Raw genomic sequence first — 19,689 nt, 5'->3', positions numbered from 1 at the left:
GACGGACAGACAGTCACCGCTTAATCGATTTCTCTTTTCATTCTGATCATTTATGTATACATTTGTCTATATCTATCTCGATTCGTTTTGCCTGTTACAAACAACCGTTATGTGAACAAAGTTATAATACCCTTGTGCACAAGTGCGCTCGGGTATAAAAACGGCAAACAGATCCGTAATATACGACCCAAAATTAACTTTCCTTGCCTCGGCGTTTTTTTGTGTCGTTTTAGTGTTCCCACAGTATTATCGGTAGAAGCTTGGCCAAACATTGAGCCATATACATATGTATTTGAGCACCAAATATTTACAAATATTCTTTAGTTTTAAAATTACCAAAAAATTTTGTGACTCATGTGAATTTCCAAAAATGTATGTCTAGTTTTTGAATGGCCATACATTTATGTACAGTTGTTAATTTAGAAATATGTTTGTCCAGTTTACGATTTAGTTTTTAAAATGGCTAAAAATTACGTCCAAAAAATCCAATTTTGGAATTACCAAATAATTATGCTCGTTTTTAAATAACCAAAGTTTTCAAGTCAAGTTTTTAAATTACCAGAAATGTAATTGACTATAAAATAATGTCCAATATCTCAGAGACCAAAAGCTGATGCTCTATTATTAAATGGGGGAAATGCATGTACATATGTCAAGATTTCAAATGATGGTATCGTCGCTACCATGTCAAACTGAGTCATGTACTGATTTTTATTAAAATAAAATATACATAACTGCTTGATCACACGATAACTTGTAAAGTACTTACCTCTTTTTAACCACAGCAATTATTGTCGTAAAATGATGGCCCTTTGTGTGACGTATCGACCTGAAGTGAAAGCGGTGAATTTTAGTCACCAGAAAAATTAATTAATGTATAAGAAAAAACTGTATCAAATACATTTATTTATTACTTTATTATGTCTATAAATGATGCTGTTCTTGAGGTAGGTTTGCTAAAGTTTAAGTATGTACATATGTACATACATAAGTATATACACGTATTGTTTAGTATCAATGATTTATGTGACGATGAGAGCACGGCATAACGAAATACTTTCCGTGGATGTATGAACACAAACAAGTATGTACATGTGCGTGAAAATATGCTGGTAGTTATGTGTTTAATGTGCACCAACATCCTTGATGCACTTTTTGATCATTTACTATACTTGCATATACATATGTATATTACCCACCTGGCTATATACTCAGCATCCAAATGTTTTGTAGAGCGTGCGTCAATTATGATTAAATGATAAAACTCCTCACTGGTGCTGGACAAGGTCTCGAGAGCACCCTCTTTGGTACGCGCCACCGTTACATCGAGCTGCTGTCGATGACATGCCTCCGTTACCACTTCGCAGATATTATCCGACTTGTGGAAAACCAATAAAGCCTGTACATGCGATGGGAGAAACGAACGAGTGTTATTTAATTCATAAATGATGGCAAATATTTTTTTTAAGGGCAAATTTATAAACTTGCGTAAAATGAAAGTCATTCGCACTCACTCACCTTAAGTTGCGGATTCGGTGGTAAGACGGTTGGAAATTTTACGTCCATGAGAGATCGCTGTAAAGGAGAGAGAAAGGGTAATATTATTTTCAGGAAGACGTTAGTATATACTTGTATAGTTATATATATATATGTGCAGATATTTATGTCTTTGAACTTTTTTTACCCCGTTAGTTGGTGTTGTAGGTATGTATTACATACACATACATATGTAGGGAATCCAATCCCGTAAAGGCGGGATGCCGCGCCATTTTTTCGAGATCAGAAATGAGGTATTACACATGCGGGATCCGCGGTATTTGCGGGACTACAGAAAAAAAATAAAAATAAAAAAAATAATTCGAGTTGTGAACGTGCAATATATCATTTTTTGACCTAGCGTATAACTTCAGGAATTAAAAATTCCATTCGAAAGGCCTTCCTGAGAGTCAAGAGGCCGGCCTTTCACTCAGTGTGCGGACTGTAATTTTTTTTAGTGGTAGATAAGCCTTAAAAATTGTGGTAGATTCCGAAACAATGTGGTAGATTTACATATACACATTTATGTATGCATTAGGGCGGGTCAATTTGTATGGGACTATGCGCGTATAGCACAGAAAGATTCTAGGTGTAATTCTAAGAAAATCAATTTGGCGTTTGCCAAATTGCGAAAATAGGTTTCTTAGCATTTTGCTGAAGTGGCGTAAAGCAGTGCTTTAATTTCGTACAAAAATATGCTATAGGGGGTTTTTTGGCATCAGGAGTCCATTTATGTACTTATCTTTTTCTTAAAACTTCCACCGGAGGGCCCAACATTGAAAATTTTGACATTTTCGTCGGAATCTATAGACTTTATCATTCCTTCGGAAATATTATTAAAAAATTCAATCCAATTAAAAGTTAATACGTAGACTTTCTAAATGAACTCGTCTTTTTACCTTCCATTTATTAGCTCGGCGATTTCTATTCTCAAGTTACATACCTGATGACAGCACGAATGGCAATTATAATAGGGAGGCTTTAGTTTTTTAAACTATAATTTTTTTTTTTAATATATTAATTTTGAATATAACTGCTTAGAACAAACAATATTATGATTTTTTTCAGTCCCGCAAATCCCGCGGATCATATGTAATTTTTTTACTATATTCAAACACACATATGTAGTTATTGGTCCAAAGTGTGCTTTGGTGGCTCTTTGTTTGTCAGCTAAATACCACACAAATTGAATTTGGTATCAGAGCAAATCCATTTAGTACTCAATGTTCGTAGCTTAAGTTGCGCATTAAAAATGCTTTTAACTGTACGGGCACTAAGAGAGTTGTTCCATCTAAATACGTATGTACGTAAGGAAGTACATATGTAATAAGTACGTATGTATGTATGCGTAACTTGTGTGGGGTTGTGCATGCAAGGAATGCATATACATACATATGTATTTACATGCATATCCGTACACACAACACAAAACATAAACGGGGACACAACATTTTAAAAAGTTTTCGCTATTTTTCTTTTGTTTATTTAAATTGTATTACTCTTTATGAATCGTTACCTAGTCGTTAGTAAATATTTCAAAATTTGTACAAAAATTAGAAAAAGTCGACTAATTTCCGCAAAAAAACAAAAACAAAAAATATAATGCCAAAACTTATTAGTAAGTCCCAGTTACTTTAAACTTACTATTGATTATATCAAAATTGAATGGACTACAAAACTGCATACTCAAAATATCAAAAAACTCGAATTAAGAGAAATTAAGAAGAAATCTTGATGACACTTTTTCGAATTTTGCAAATGTTTACAAAGTTTGAAATTCGAAACTACGTGGTTTTTGTTAGATACGAGCAATACTTTCGTAAGTGATAATAAACATAAAATTAACAACAGAAAAGCTTGTTAAAATGTCGCATACCTATTTGTATTTGCGCCACTGTATATATGTAGAAATGTATGCACATTATGGCGGTCCAAAAAAGGTAAACTCGGAATTTTAATGCCCTCATCCCTAGGATTGCTCTATATCAAAAAACTTATACCAGTGTGTTTTTTTTTTGTTTTATTTGGAAATTAAACAATATTTAGAGGTCGCTCAAAGCGCTCAAAGTTTTCCATGTATTTTCTGTGGGAGATAAAATTTAAAATAAATGGCTCGGAGTCTTGTTTCTTTCGATAAAGGTTTACGTAAATAACATGTTTTTCACAGTTAACAAGTTTTTTTATTCATCTCCTTCATAATTCATGCAGTCGAAGCATGCAAGTCTCCTGAAGGGAAATATTCATTTTCAAGAATTCTATATCATTTCCACGAAAACGTGTTTTTTCTCAGCGCTTTGAGTGACCTTTAAATATTTTTCGATTTCCAAATAAAACAACTGGGCTATATTTTTTCGACACAGAACAATCTAAGGGTGAAGCAATAAAATTCCGACTTTACTGTTTCACATGTAATTTTGGACCACACTGAATTGCGACAAACACTGCATAAATGATTGGATTTGTTGTCATGCTGACATTTTATAAGAAGATAAATTATAACTTCGACTAGCTTTTAGCTGTAATAGCATGAAATATGGTCACAAAATGATGACTTAATGCTTTAAACTATTTAGAAAATTAAGGAGATTAAAAGTTTTGATTTTTCGGAGAGCATGTGTTAGTCAGAACAGAGTAATCGTTGGAATTAAAACGTCATTGAGGATAGTAGTGGCAAGGATAAGAGATTTTTTGATATTAAAATTAATACTTACATACATATGTATTGTATGTATATAATTAAAAGGTTTTGAAAATAAATAAACACGTGCTTTGTACAGAAAAATTATTTAAATTTAAATATTAAATTATTTAAGGCAAGGATGCCTAGCATGAGTCTAATAAGAGCCGCATGTAGGTTTTCTAAATGTACGAAGAGTCACGAAAAATAATAAAAATACTAAAGTAATAAGTCAACGTTTAGGCTTCCTTTTTATAAATTCGTATTTTATTATTGCGTTATTTATTGATAAACAAGTTTTCATGAAAACATGTATGGCAAAAAAAAAAATCAATTAAATTAGATTTGCCACTTGATTTTACTTTACATTCGAAGTAAAACTTCATGTGTAAAAATGCAAATTACATTACCATTTGCATGTTGAAGCTTACGGAAAAGAGTTCACGTGTTCGAATATACGGATGTAATTATAGTATTTTACGTACCGTTTTCAATCAAATTGTTATATTTTATTAAATACAAACAAAAAGGTAGTCGTCGCTCGCGTCAAAATTTCGGCACAAGGGAGCAATGCTGATTTATCAAAATTTTTGGGATAGTTCTCAAAGGAACTTATTTAGGATATTATTAAGAATTAAATGGACTATAGTCTGCAAAAAGAAATTACAAGCAAATTTAGAGAGATATGAAAGATAAATGGAATTGTGTACCGAACTCGCGTTAGAGGTAGTGTTTTCACATTTTTTTTAATTCCAGAGGCACTACTTTTTATTTAAGTCTGTTTAAGGCAGGGGTTCCCAGACTTTTCTTTCTCGTAGACTCCTTTCAAAAATTTTCTGGTTTCGGTGGACCCCCTGCTGGTACATATCTAAATATTCCCAAAGCTCGTAAAAAAATTAAATGTGAAAATGTGAAAATTAGATAGCGGGTGAATTCAAAAACTAAAATCAGAGTGGCCAAAATAAAAGTAAAATATTTTCTATTTATAATAAGAATGTGATTACACACTTGTAGGTTTTAAAAAATAGAGCACGTAAATACATCAAAATACTCTCTCGCTCGGAAGAGTTATATTTTTTAAAAGCACTGCAAGCGCTAGCGGTATTTACATTATTTTCACCATAAACTCATCAAATGTTCGGCTCACTCATGACTTTGCACGTGGAGTATATGTATAATAGTTTACTTTTGTTAATGGCATCATTTTTATTTTTATCGCTCCGAGTTTTAAAGTGAGGCAAAAAATATTTATCACATTTTTAAAACACAAAACTTAAAAAACATCAAAACGGCTAAGCTTTTTACGCCAAACTTTTAATTAAGAAACTGACAATAGAGAAGAGAGCGAGTTTAAAAAAATGACAAATAACCAAGCAAGCAAGAAGCACAAAAAGTGTTCCACCGTCTCACCTTCTTCAAGTTAAGATGGGCAAATGGACTTGTCATTTACGCCTATCACAGCCAGGTGTTTGTGCCACGTGAAGTGACCAGTCAGCAGTCCAGCAAGTTGTCTGCAGTGTCGTCTGCTCATTGAGAGCAAACAATTAGGTAGACCTTGTGAGATTGAAGGCAACATGAGTTTTGCCCACCTCGATGCCTCTCAGTCATTTCTGAGCGAAGTATTCACCCAGTTTCTGATGGTGGCTTCGATTGCCGAAGTAGGGAGTGCTAAAACTGGTTGCGGACCGAGGAATGCCTGGTCTGAGCAAACTCTGGCCAAATGATCATATGTCTCATAACCAGGTACTCCAGAGTAACCTGGCACCCAGAGTAAAACAACCTCGTTATGTTCACCCTCTTATTTTAGTGGAGCCTTGCATTGCCGAACTAGTTTGGAAGTACATACTTAAATAGAGGGCTGGTCAATGCCTTAAGTGCAGCTTGGTTGTCACGTAAACTCCTTCCCCTCCACCTATGTTCCTCCACGTAGTCCATGGCTTTGAGTATTGCTATTACCTCAGCCTGGAAGACCGAAGCATATTCCCCTACAGAAAAGCGAAGCTTATCTCCATTAACCTCGAAAAAGACCCCAGATCATGACCCAGAGTCAGTTTTGGAGCCATCAGTGAAGATTCGACAATATGTTAGTCTGGTCTCAGCGATGGAATCAAACCAGAATTCAGTCTCAGGGAACTCAACATTNAGCACTGCAAGCGCTAGCGGTATTTACATTATTTTCACCATAAACTCATCAAATGTTCGGCTCACTCATGACTTTGCACGTGGAGTATATGTATAATAGTTTACTTTTGTTAATGGCATCATTTTTATTTTTATCGCTCCGAGTTTTAAAGTGAGGCAAAAAATATTTATCACATTTTTAAAACACAAAACTTAAAAAACATCAAAACGGCTAAGCTTTTTACGCCAAACTTTTAATTAAGAAACTGACAATAGAGAAGAGAGCGAGTTTAAAAAAATGACAAATAACCAAGCAAGCAAGAAGCACAAAAAGTGTTCCACCGTCTCACCTTCTTCAAGTTAAGATGGGCAAATGGACTTGTCATTTACGCCTATCACAGCCAGGTGTTTGTGCCACGTGAAGTGACCAGTCAGCAGTCCAGCAAGTTGTCTGCAGTGTCGTCTGCTCATTGAGAGCAAACAATTAGGTAGACCTTGTGAGATTGAAGGCAACATGAGTTTTGCCCACCTCGATGCCTCTCAGTCATTTCTGAGCGAAGTATTCACCCAGTTTCTGATGGTGGCTTCGATTGCCGAAGTAGGGAGTGCTAAAACTGGTTGCGGACCGAGGAATGCCTGGTCTGAGCAAACTCTGGCCAAATGATCATATGTCTCATAACCAGGTACTCCAGAGTAACCTGGCACCCAGAGTAAAACAACCTCGTTATGTTCACCCTCTTATTTTAGTGGAGCCTTGCATTGCCGAACTAGTTTGGAAGTACATACTTAAATAGAGGGCTGGTCAATGCCTTAAGTGCAGCTTGGTTGTCACGTAAACTCCTTCCCCTCCACCTATGTTCCTCCACGTAGTCCATGGCTTTGAGTATTGCTATTACCTCAGCCTGGAAGACCGAAGCATATTCCCCTACAGAAAAGCGAAGCTTATCTCCATTAACCTCGAAAAAGACCCCAGATCATGACCCAGAGTCAGTTTTGGAGCCATCAGTGAAGATTCGACAATATGTTAGTCTGGTCTCAGCGATGGAATCAAACCAGAATTCAGTCTCAGGGAACTCAACATTATAGAATCTCTTCAACAAAGCTATTGGTGGCGTACTATCCTANGGCTAAGCTTTTTACGCCAAACTTTTAATTAAGAAACTGACAATAGAGAAGAGAGCGAGTTTAAAAAAATGACAAATAACCAAGCAAGCAAGAAGCACAAAAAGTGTTCCACCGTCTCACCTTCTTCAAGTTAAGATGGGCAAATGGACTTGTCATTTACGCCTATCACAGCCAGGTGTTTGTGCCACGTGAAGTGACCAGTCAGCAGTCCAGCAAGTTGTCTGCAGTGTCGTCTGCTCATTGAGAGCAAACAATTAGGTAGACCTTGTGAGATTGAAGGCAACATGAGTTTTGCCCACCTCGATGCCTCTCAGTCATTTCTGAGCGAAGTATTCACCCAGTTTCTGATGGTGGCTTCGATTGCCGAAGTAGGGAGTGCTAAAACTGGTTGCGGACCGAGGAATGCCTGGTCTGAGCAAACTCTGGCCAAATGATCATATGTCTCATAACCAGGTACTCCAGAGTAACCTGGCACCCAGAGTAAAACAACCTCGTTATGTTCACCCTCTTATTTTAGTGGAGCCTTGCATTGCCGAACTAGTTTGGAAGTACATACTTAAATAGAGGGCTGGTCAATGCCTTAAGTGCAGCTTGGTTGTCACGTAAACTCCTTCCCCTCCACCTATGTTCCTCCACGTAGTCCATGGCTTTGAGTATTGCTATTACCTCAGCCTGGAAGACCGAAGCATATTCCCCTACAGAAAAGCGAAGCTTATCTCCATTAACCTCGAAAAAGACCCCAGATCATGACCCAGAGTCAGTTTTGGAGCCATCAGTGAAGATTCGACAATATGTTAGTCTGGTCTCAGCGATGGAATCAAACCAGAATTCAGTCTCAGGGAACTCAACATTATAGAATCTCTTCAACAAAGCTATTGGTGGCGTACTATCCTATAGCATTGAAAATACACAAGTGCTTAAATCTCTGCCGCCAGCAATTTTCGCCGAGCCACACTCATTGTCATACCAGCATCCGGTTCTTTTTAGTTTGCCGGTGGCCTTTAAGGTTTCCCCACGTATGAAAACACAAAGTGCCGGTAAGTGCGTCAAGAGCACTATACACCATTCAAAAAAATTAAAGTTAAATAAGAGGCTATCAAGCAACCATTTTGGTTCTTTACATCGAAACCAGATAAATTTTCGTGGGCCCCCATTTACAACTCATGGACCCCCATATTTTGTTCACGTCACCGTGGACCCCCGTCGAGTCTTCCGTGGACCCCTGGGGGTCCACCTGGACCACTTTGGGAATCACTGGTTTAAAGGAATGAGTGTATGACGCAATGAATAAATATTTCGGTTTTTTCGCTTTGCCGAACATCTGCAATGAAAACACGCTTATTTATACATATGCGTATCAACGAAGCCTATGCCCGGAATATTTGGATTTAACGAAATATTAGGGAATGGGCGTTAAGTGGCATGTAAATAATAAATTGTGACATGCAAAGCATAACTTGTAACGTTACGTCAGGTTTGTAAGATATCCTAACATAAAAGTGCAAAAACACTGTTTTACGTCATACTTCTTTATTTATTTATTTGAGGTTATGTATGTAGCATAGAAAATAAATTTGTTCACAGAAAACTAGTCAAAGTGTCTTAAAAAAACAAATCTCCTCTCGAATGCCTTTGAGTTTGCCAAATAAAGTTTTTTTTTCGGTCGAGATATTGCATTTTGTGAAAAATGTTATGTTAGGCTTAATGGATGTGTAGAGTAATTTATTAATATTAAAATTTTAAAATACACAAACGTATTATACTAGATACATTGTTTTATAAATTTTCTCTAAACCTTTAATAAGAACCGTTAATGATTGTTTGAAATATTAAAGAGAGTTGCTGAATTTTCCTTCATTTTATATAAAGTTTGAAATTTTGATTTACATGGTAATTTAAGGAAGACAATTTACAATGAAAAAATTCTGGTGCATTATTTTTGTCATTTCTGTCCGTTTGCTGGACAATGATAATTTCACTTTTTTTTCTTAAGTGGTTTCAAATATTCTGAGGATGTGCGTATATTGCCTGCATCCACAAATCTCTCGCGGACTTCTTACTTGCATCCAATGCGATCTTCACCATCAAAAGCCAATTTCTCTGAGAAGGTTTTACTATTTTCTGCTACATTATGCAGTTTGCTTGCAACAGAAATGGCTTAGTTTCGAACTGCATTCAACTGCCATTTTAGGACAGAAACCATTTTGCGGTCTCAGTTTTATCTAGAAAAGAACTGAGTGGGTATACTCATAATACAGTAAGTACTGGAGGCGGTAGGGCCATATACAGATCAGGATCCTCGCCTGCCCTTATACCCTTTTTCCACCAAAGGCTTAACTGTATTTAAGAGCTTATAAAAGTTCAAAGAATTTTAACATGGGGTGATCGGCAAGGTTTATTTCTTAATTTTTGATTTTGTCGTTTCGTTTGCTTGTTAATATGAGCAATTACCCCCTTCTACTTTTTCCAATAGGCGTAAACTGCAGTTAAGACTTGGTAAAAATGAACTATTATTCAATTAAATAAAAATGGAATGGATAACTGGAAACAAGCAACTTCGATTTGAGCTGTCCGTGAAAACGTTTAGGGATCTACGGCAATGTTTCATTACCTTTCGCCATCCATCCTCCTCATTAATTGTTGCACGGGTTTTCGCGTTTCGGTCCATTTACCAATTTCATTTTAATTTCGTTATGCATCCACCAAGTTTCTCAAATTTTTTTAAGCTTCCCTAAGACACTAAAAATATAGAAGAGGCGTACATTCATTCCTTTCCATAAAAGTATGTACAATTCTATATTTGGTTTAGACGGTTTGCGCATATTTCAAACCAGATTAATGTCAAAGTGTCAATTAAGATTTTATATAATTATAGCGGATTTAGTTACTCGCAGCCTAAAATATTTACTGTGGACTTTTTCAAAGCTGGTGTACTGATGTAAAGTTTGGCTGTTTCATAGTAGGCTTAACTTTGCTTTTAATGAATTTATTATTATACTCTCTTACTGCTTATGCATTTACTTCAATAAATACTATTATTGCTCATTTCCATCTCAATAGGTGCACACACCTACCTTAGCAACTCAATCTTCATTTATTTTTTCTCCCTTTATCGTTTAAATAATATGAAAGCAGACAGAGACCCCCCTTAACACAGTTACTGATTGCTCCACACTGAATTGAAATATACGAAAAATCGATTATCCTGACTTTGCATATTTTAACTTTGTTCTTCCTTACGCTTCAATAAGCGTCAAGTTTTCTTAATCTAAAAGTTTTCACTTTCACTTTTATCGTACGTTTTGTGTGAGTTTCGAATTTGTGCAGCTTTGCACATACAAGCACATTTAAATTAGTCTGCATAAACAGAGGTGTGCCACATAAATATTTAAATAAATATAAATTACATTTTAACAGCGAATTTTTTCTTGAATCGCGTGTATATACTTATATAAGAATATGTAGGAGATGACTTTAGAATCAGTGGCGAAAGAAGCTAGGAGTAATATCACCTTTGATGTGTTTATATAGAATGAACTTTACTTTTTGTTCTAAGAGGTCCCATGAAGAGAGCGCTTTTAGGTCCAAATTGTTATCAGAATAGTTTTTTTTTTTTTTTAATAATCGGACCACCCTGCCTACTTTGACATATCCGCACAAGACAGTTTATACCCATAAGGTATGAGTCGAAGCCTAATTAATCTCTAATTTCATCCTTACGGGATAAGTTGAGTTGAGTAGGATATTAGTTTGGCCTACCTATGTACATATATATTCCCAATAACAGCACCCCAAGAAGAGCAATCCGAGTTCACACTCTTAACGAGACTGCATCTATAATTTTTAGCAGGACTGGTTTTTTAATACTCTCAACTTTCGGCTCAATTTAAATTCAAACTTCGTTTAAAAGGAATTATCGTGTTGACGGGGTGTATGAGTAACGTTGGTGCTGATAACAGAGAGGTTGTGCTAAGGCTCATATGAGCGAGCAATTAATGTGCACATATATAATATGTTTCATTAATTCATGGGCCATTCCATGTACAAGAGGAAAACGACAAACATTTTAAAATACATTGATTATCCCTACTTAAGTAGTAACCTCTTACTAAATTACTACATTTCCTTAATCTGTTGAAAAATATTAAAAAATAAAAAGAAGTTGTAATTTTTGTCTATGAAAACTTTTTCTCCATGCGTAATTAACTTACAACCAGTCACAAGGACCTGTCCCACCAGTAAAAATTTTAAATATTTCCTTGAAGATTATAGGTGTGTATAGTAACAAATAATTAGTATTAATTTGTACTGGAACCTGCAAATTTTTACTGGAAAAGTGTATAGTAACCCAAAAAATTTGCAAGAGAGCACTGAATCGAGAGCGTAATATTTAGCACGGGAGAGCTGCAAATTCTTGCTAGTGAAATTTTTACTAGCAGAAGAGGAACTGCAGAAGAATAAGTATAAATGTCAAAATCTGACATTTGTTTAATTGGCTAAGTGTAAACAAAAGTAAAATTTGAGCAAATCAAAATATTCATGAGTACTGGACCTTGTAAGTGCTTGTAAGTAAAGCAAAGAGTTTAAAACTGGTTTATCAGTTGTAAAATGTTTACAGCAGGAATATCAGAAAAGTGCGAGAACTGTTCAGTTGCAAGTTTTTACTAGTTGTGTGATCAAAATCTTTTTCTGCTAGTTTACTCTTCTTCTAAATTTTACGCTATATTTTGCTTTTACGCTCTCGCCGCAATCTTTTACTGAAAAAGTTGAAATACACACCCTATACCAGCCTGATTTTTATTGAAAACGTAAGCGTATAGTGTATAATTTACAACGTAAGCAAATCTGGCTTGAAAATTCAGCGTTTTGGCTTTCGTCTTTGAGGGCACAAAGGCAATATAGAGGGATTTTCTGTGTCCCACCAGTCACATTCATTCAAGTAATAGTTACAAAGAACGTAAAAATTATTTGGTTCTTTTTTGAAAGGAATTTAATACACTAGTTACTTATCTATGTATATTAAAAAATATATTTCACTCTTCCGACGATATAGTTATGATTGATTACATTATGGGGTTCAATGTCCCAACACTTACAGTGGAATGGCCCTTATGTAAAAGGCACACATTACAAAATTAATTTACTCTCTCTATAACACTTCTGGAAAAAAAAAAAAACTTTTTTTTTTATTAATATCCCGTGCTTAAGATTAACTGATGATCTTAAACACTCACTAGAAAAACGTTTCGTACAGAGATTTTGACAACACTTAAAATATTTATCATAAACAAATTTTTTCGTTTACTTTTTATAAAAAATTAGTGCAAAAATAGGGGCTAACTACAATTATTTTTTGTTATAATTAAACAATGTTTTGTTAGACGTCATTTTAAAATTCTATTAATCCTGTTTTTTTTTTTAACATGTTTGGTTTCTAAAATCGGGTGAAAAATGGCCAAGGTGTTAATAGATAAGTACATCAAGTACAAAAATAACCGTAATTTTTAGTTTTTCCGGAAAAGCGATCAGATTGAAATTCAAGAAAAGCAGTTTCTTAGATCTAAAAATATTTATCTAAAAACTGATGAACAAATTTTTTGAATCCATTTTAATCGAACCTATCCATGCTTGAGGATCACTATGAGTGCAGTCTTTCATTTGAACCATTTAAATATAACTTTCAAACTTATTCTAAAATTTAGAAAATCTCGCAAATTCTTTAATAAATTTCATACTGTTTTTCAGAGTTTATAAAAATTGGAACAAATGCAGTATGGCGGCAAGTGGTCAGCCATTTTCCACAGACTTTAATGGTGTACATTTTTTATTAGCCGCACATTAATATGGAATTTTTTTAAATTTCAAACCAGAACTTTATTATACTAAAATTAAATGCGCTACAAAGCTGCATACCAAAAAGTTTTCCAAACATTCTGACAAAAATTGTAAAATTTGGTTGACTATTTGTTGAATTTTTACCAATTTTACACAAAGAATAATAAGAAATGAACGACACATTTTCATGTTTTTCATGAAAAACATTATGAAGGTTGAAAAAAACCCTGCACGGATTATATGCACAGTCATGTTTTTAATAAAGTTTAATAAAGTGATAAAAATAAAACTTTAACATCGCATTTATTTCGCTGCGAATTTTTGACTTGAGATATATCGTAATGGGAAGTAAATAATTTTCCAAAGTGTTTATCCATCAAATGGCGCTGGGGTGGAGTAATGCCTAAGAAGCGTATTTTTGGTCCGATTCGGTCCATGCGGCTATCCAAGGCACATCGACCTACAGAGAAAAATCGCCTTTAAAGCTTTACACTCACACATAGACAATAGAAGGTAATATAGAATTGGAGTCACATACTTGGTATCTACGCACCGGAATATTAAGAGAAATTGTACTAGTTATAAATTAGCAAGGAAAGGATGAGGGCACCTTTCAGGAAGGGGCACGGTACTTATATTGGAAGAATAGCTAAGAAATCGCAAGGCGCAGGTAGCCAATGAACGAAGGAAAACTCTTTTGATGGCCTTGGACGTCCTATAACAGATAACGCATATTTGTTATCCTTAGACTTTTTATGCCCCCTGCCAAATTGGCCTTACCTGACATAATCCTAGGGGTTGGTGTTGTAAGATCAAGAATCAAGAAATCTCAGGTTCGAATGCCGTCAGAAGCAACACATTAAAAATATTTCGCTGAAGCGAAAAATTCAATCAGTTAAATTTCAGAAAAACAGCCGAAAGCGCATGAAACATCAGGTTTTTATATGAAATTACTTCCATTTTCGGATACGTTTCCAGATGTTTTGCTGGCTGGGATATCACAGCCCTCATATGGTATTCCTGACCTTTATGGCTTTCAAGTAAAATGTACAAGTTATCGAGGTTCTACTGTATGTGGTGTGTACACTGCCGGAACAAAGTATTGGCACAGCAAATTTTTTGCAAATATATGCAATAATTATTATTCTAATATTTTTCCGCCAATTTCATATAAAAATATGGTTCATTCTACAACAAAAATACAATAAAAATATAATTCCTAAACTTTGTGCAAAACTCGTGAAAATTCAGCAAATTTTCATGCAAATTTTCAACTTGTTAATCTGAGTTTTTAGAATTTTTTGAGTATGTAGATTTGTAGCCCAATCAAATTTATTATAATAAAGTACAAGTTTTAAGTACTTAGGAATCACCGTTGATTTTTGACATTTTTTTCCGCAGTCCCTTTCATACAAATTTTTTTTCCAAAATATTTGATATGCAAAAAATGCAAAACACCTTCAACAAAAAAAATGCCCAAAAATCAATGCGATTTTTGACTAACTCCAAACTTGCACTTCTTTACTAGAATTTAATCGGCTGCAAAACTGCATACTCAAAAAAATCAAAAAATTGGATTAAAAAGTTGAAAATTTGGATGAAAATTTGCTGAATTTTCGCGAGTTCTGCACAAAGTTTAGGAATTATATTTTTAGGTTTTTTGTCGTTGAATTGGCCATGTTTTTATACAAAATTGGCGAAAAAATAGTAGAATAAAAATTATTGCATATATTGTTAAAAATTCGCTGTGCAAATACTTTGTTCCGGCAGTATTTGTGCCCTAATACATTTTCTTATTTACATAAATGTCGTTAAATGGGATTGTAAAAAATTAATAATAATAATTTCAGTTTATTCAATTCAATTTAGTATGTCAAATAAGTAAAAATTAAAAAGCATTAAATTTTTAAAGTAACTTATACAACCTCAAAGTATTATTTGTATTTTCTTGATGCCACGTAATAAAACACCTACACGTTTTAATAACCTATCTCGTCTCGCCTCTAATACGAGTACAAAAATCAAGTTTGACAGAGATACCTCTGAAAATCTTAACAAAAGGTGCGAATGTCAATTTAAACGCAACGCCAAAGAAAATTTTAAGGCTTCAGTTTTGATATCTTTTAGTGAACATTTCCAATTTACCCGTAATACTTTTATGACTTTGCCCATGGGGATGGATAAGCTGCGTCGAGCATTATTTATGAACATTCAAGCACACAAAAATATTAATTTATGTACATGCATATGCATGTATGTATGTACATGTTTATGCCCATATGCATAAAAATATGTATGTCTGTACGAGTATGTAAGTACTTATAGCCATTGGTGGGTTCGTTTTGCGCCTTTTACAGAAGACATTGGCATTACTATAACTTGTTTCGCGCTCGAACTTTTTGTACCACAACTCAATTTTGCAGCTGAGCTTATTTTATGCGTGCCGAAAAGTAATATATCTACATATGTATTTGCACTCCTCGCCATTTAAATAGCGCTACCTTTTAATCCTTAGTATTTTTCCGTTCGTTTATTTAATATTCATTGATTTTTTTGTAAAAATTTAGTTTAGTTTATTCTACGTGTAAATCGGATTTTAAAATTATATACAAATTATAAAAAAATATGTCAACAAAGGGGTGTGCTATCACAATGACCTGCAGTGAATAAGTTAATAATACTCTTTTGTTTTGTTGACGATGCTGCCCATTTTCTTCCATATAACTTAATTTATTCACTGCAGGTCATAAGGCTAGCACACCCCTTTGTTAAAATTTTCTTTAAATTTGTATAAAATTTTAAAATCAGATTTACACGTAGATTATGGTATATTTTTATAAAAAATGTATGAATATTATGCAAACAAAGGGAAAACTTTAAATACTAAGAACTAAAAGGATGCGCTATTCAAATGACGAGGAGTGTTCATACGAGTACCTATATATGTGTGTACATTAGGGCGGGTTGATTTGTATGGATGAAAAAAAATTAAAAATCGTATAGCAAAAACGTAATCTGCATTGAATTCTAATAAAATTCTCTGAAGAAACCATGGGTCCGCGCCTCTCGACTTGAAAATTTGTTTCCTCTTCTTTCGCTAAAATTATTTTCTTTTTTTGAAATATATTATCTTTTATTGTATTATATTATAGTTTATGCAACACAGGTTTTGTTTTGAGACTAATAAAAATATTCAATTATCAAAAAAGCAAAAAAAATTGTATACAAACTTTTTTACTTGGGTGAATATTTTTTTAATGAAAAAAAATTTTGAGTGTAGAAAAAATATAAAGTGCAAAAGAACTAACTTACTAAACAATTTTATTCAGAAAATTCGATTTCTTTTTGGAAAAACCTATTTTTTCTAACATTTATTTTTTTGGCAAAGGCGGCCATATAAATTTTCAAGTCGAGTGGCGCGGATTAGGATCTTATTTTAGATACATGGTTTCTTCGGAGAATTTTCTTAGAATTTTATGTAGTTTACGTTTTTGCTATATGATTAAAAAAAAAAAATCAACCCGCCCTAGTGTACTCACTTTAAGCGCATAAACGTAACATTCGCATTTTAAAGAATAAAATTTCACTTGCTTGAATACCTTTCAATGAAAAGGCTTCCCAAAAATGCCACGCTTTGCCTACACATTTCTCCAACTCTTTTTATTTTGCCCCGTGTCGAATTTGAAGGAAATGGAATTATAAAAGGACCTCATTATTTTCATTTTATTTGCCATTGTCGTCGCAATTCAATGCAAGAAACAAACAAAAGGGGTATGCAAGCAAATATACTTCGCTTCATTTGTATGCCCTGCTGGTGAGTAGTAGTATTACAGTAAGTAACATAATACTCTGCAAGGCAAGGCAGGAAAAACGAAAGGATAGTGGTGGTGAACGAGGACGATGATACACATATGTCATGCATATCAGGGAGGGTCTTTAATACCGTTAAACAATAGCGGGACGAGAATTTCGACGGCATGTATTTACAAGCATATTTCTCTCACATACATATAAGCGTAGGATCATGTTTGCCAAACTGAAAGTTCGAGTGCACCATTTCCAAAACAGAGTAAAACTGACTTACTTCTGAAATAAGGGACACCAGCGCCAACAAAAGTAAAGATAAAGGATTTGAACGCTGTTCAAAGTTCACACCCCTCGGCCCTTTACCGCCAATAATTCCACTTCTTTGACATTTTCGAACTTGTCAAGCCTTTTTCAGGTTTTGATAAACTAACAGTTTTGCTACTAGTTGATAATTTCCACATAAGGGCCAGCAAGCAAGTAAGACATACTGGAAACTTTGCTAATACTTAAGTGGCACTTAACTGACTTTTCTTGCGAAGGACTTGGGTTAATTTGGGAAATACTCGCACGCATTGAAAACAGGACGAAAACCAATCGTCGTCATTACTACAAAACTTTTTAAACGGTAGTTCTGAAATTTTAAAAATACAGAAGGACTATTCAAAAAAAAAATGCCAATAAGTATATCTTACTTTAAGAACTCGCCTTGACTCTTGATGTTGGCGTATCGCAGTTCTTACCACTAGGGATGTCAGTGGTTAAAATACATCGATGTATTTCTTCGATTCGATACATCGAATTATATATCCTTAGGACTTTTCAGACAATATTTCACCACAAAATATGTTATTAGCAAAATGTTACAAAATTTTAAATTTATTACCGCAACTGAGTTATTTATGTATATTTCTAACGGATCTTTTAGGAGCCATTAAAATTTTTTGGTCAAAGTTACTCTCTTTTTTGAACAATTGAAAAACGCGCGGTTCAATATACTAGAGATGCCAGTTTTCAAAAAAACATCGATTCATCGATACATCGAGTGGAAAATTTTCGCTGCATCGAAGAAAAACATGGATATTTTCGATGCATCCATGGTTCTCTGACATCAATGCCAACCACTCTAATGACAGTAAATTACAACGCTCCAAAAATTATTAAACTCTTTCCAAGTCACGGTGCACATTAGGGTACGTAATTTTTTTTTACTATGGGCAAATTTTCCCAAGAAATCATGGGTCTAAAATCAATTTGGAGTTTGCCATATTACGAAAATAAGTTTCAAAAAAGAATGTGAAAGTTTTCACTGTTGCGTCCTCTGGTGGACGTTTTCAGAAAAAGGTAAGTGCTTAAATGGATTCCTCTTACGAAAAAAACCCCTTATAGCATGTTTTAATACAAAATTTAAGCATTTCCTTACGACACTACAGCCAAATGCTAAAATATCTAATTTAACGATTTGGCAAACTCCAAATTGATTTTAGGCTCATGATTTACCGTTGAAACACAATACCGACGAACGGCGAATTTTCGCACAGTAGTGCGTCGACAGCGGAAACTTTCGTCCAAAAATTTCGCCCAGTAAAAAACAACTACGGCGACAACGAATTCAGCTGCTTATGACAAGGTACAATTAAAATTTTTACAAACAATAAGATTATTAATTTTTAACAAAAACTAATACAGTATTTTTCAATTTGGATTTAAAAACTTGAGAATATATTTAGCATATGGACACAATGGATCGTATTTTGCCGCTGCCGCTAGCGACGACGATAGAAATAAATCTATCGTTGCGAACAGTCGTCGGACGAACGTCGTCGTTTGCTTTGGTTGTGTGCGTTCTCATACACAACAGTGTGTTTTAATTTTTACAGCGAACATTCGCAGCGAAAAGTTCGCCGTTCGTCGGCATTGTGAAACACAATGCGGTTATACGGAGAATTTGCTAAGAACTACAAGTAGAATCCTTCTGTGCTATACGCGTATAGTTGCAAAAAAATGTCCCATACAAATTGACCCGCCCTAATGTACACATGCCAATTTTGAATAATTTGCCCTTCGTTACTACGGCAATGACTCAGGTTTTTAATTTTATCCATTTTCATAAGCGATCTATCTTGCATCAGCAGTAACTTATGCTACGAGTTTTGCTAATTTAGGTTATAAATAAATTATGACAAATCCGTACATATCGAAAATTTATGAAATTACCATAAATGCATATGTTTACTCGCTTTTTCCCAGAACCGGTTTTCGAGTTATTAAAAAAATGGAAATTTCATGGGTTTATTTTGCATAGTTTTTATACAGTGAAAATGCTTATGTTGGTATGATGTCATGACCAAAAATTACAATAAAATGATTTATAGTCAAAATAGTGTTTTTTGTACACAGAAAAGAGCAAAATTTTTAATTATGATTTAGCAGACCAAAAAATACCAAAAAACAAAATGTATATATTTTTAATCAATGAAAAATTCACGTTTGGTCTTATTTTAACTGTTTTTAACCCTTTATTTATTGCATTTTTTTTTTACTTTTTTGCGGCTATTGCCGCCGTCGCCGAGTGCTAAGGCAAACCTCCT

General features: G+C 34.3%; 1 protein-coding gene across 11 annotated transcripts in view; it reads right to left on the bottom strand.

The window, feature by feature from the left end:
- Pde8 (phosphodiesterase 8) overlaps nucleotides 1–19,689 on the bottom strand; it is a 280,798-nt gene that overhangs the window by 23,414 nt on the left and 237,695 nt on the right. For 10 of the 11 annotated variants that reach the window (XM_017633087.1, XM_017633149.1, XM_017633103.1 and 7 more), the window contains 3 exons: nucleotides 1,519–1,575; nucleotides 1,200–1,399; nucleotides 770–829 (listed from right to left, as the gene is read on the bottom strand). In XM_017633087.1, the coding sequence (XP_017488576.1) occupies nucleotides 770–829; nucleotides 1,200–1,399; nucleotides 1,519–1,575 (317 nt within the window). The remainder of the gene's footprint in view (nucleotides 1–769; nucleotides 830–1,199; nucleotides 1,400–1,518; nucleotides 1,576–19,689) is intronic. The other variant, XM_017633080.1, reaches the window with a different exon arrangement.

The sequence above is a fragment of the Rhagoletis zephyria genome, unplaced genomic scaffold, assembly GCF_001687245.7.
Source record: "Rhagoletis zephyria isolate East Lansing unplaced genomic scaffold, Rhagoletis_zephyria_1.1 Rzeph_scaffold_00103, whole genome shotgun sequence".
Taxonomy (NCBI): Eukaryota; Metazoa; Arthropoda; class Insecta; order Diptera; family Tephritidae; genus Rhagoletis; species Rhagoletis zephyria.
Note: the sequence above shows the minus strand (reverse complement) of the source record. Positions and strands in the feature narration are given on the sequence as shown.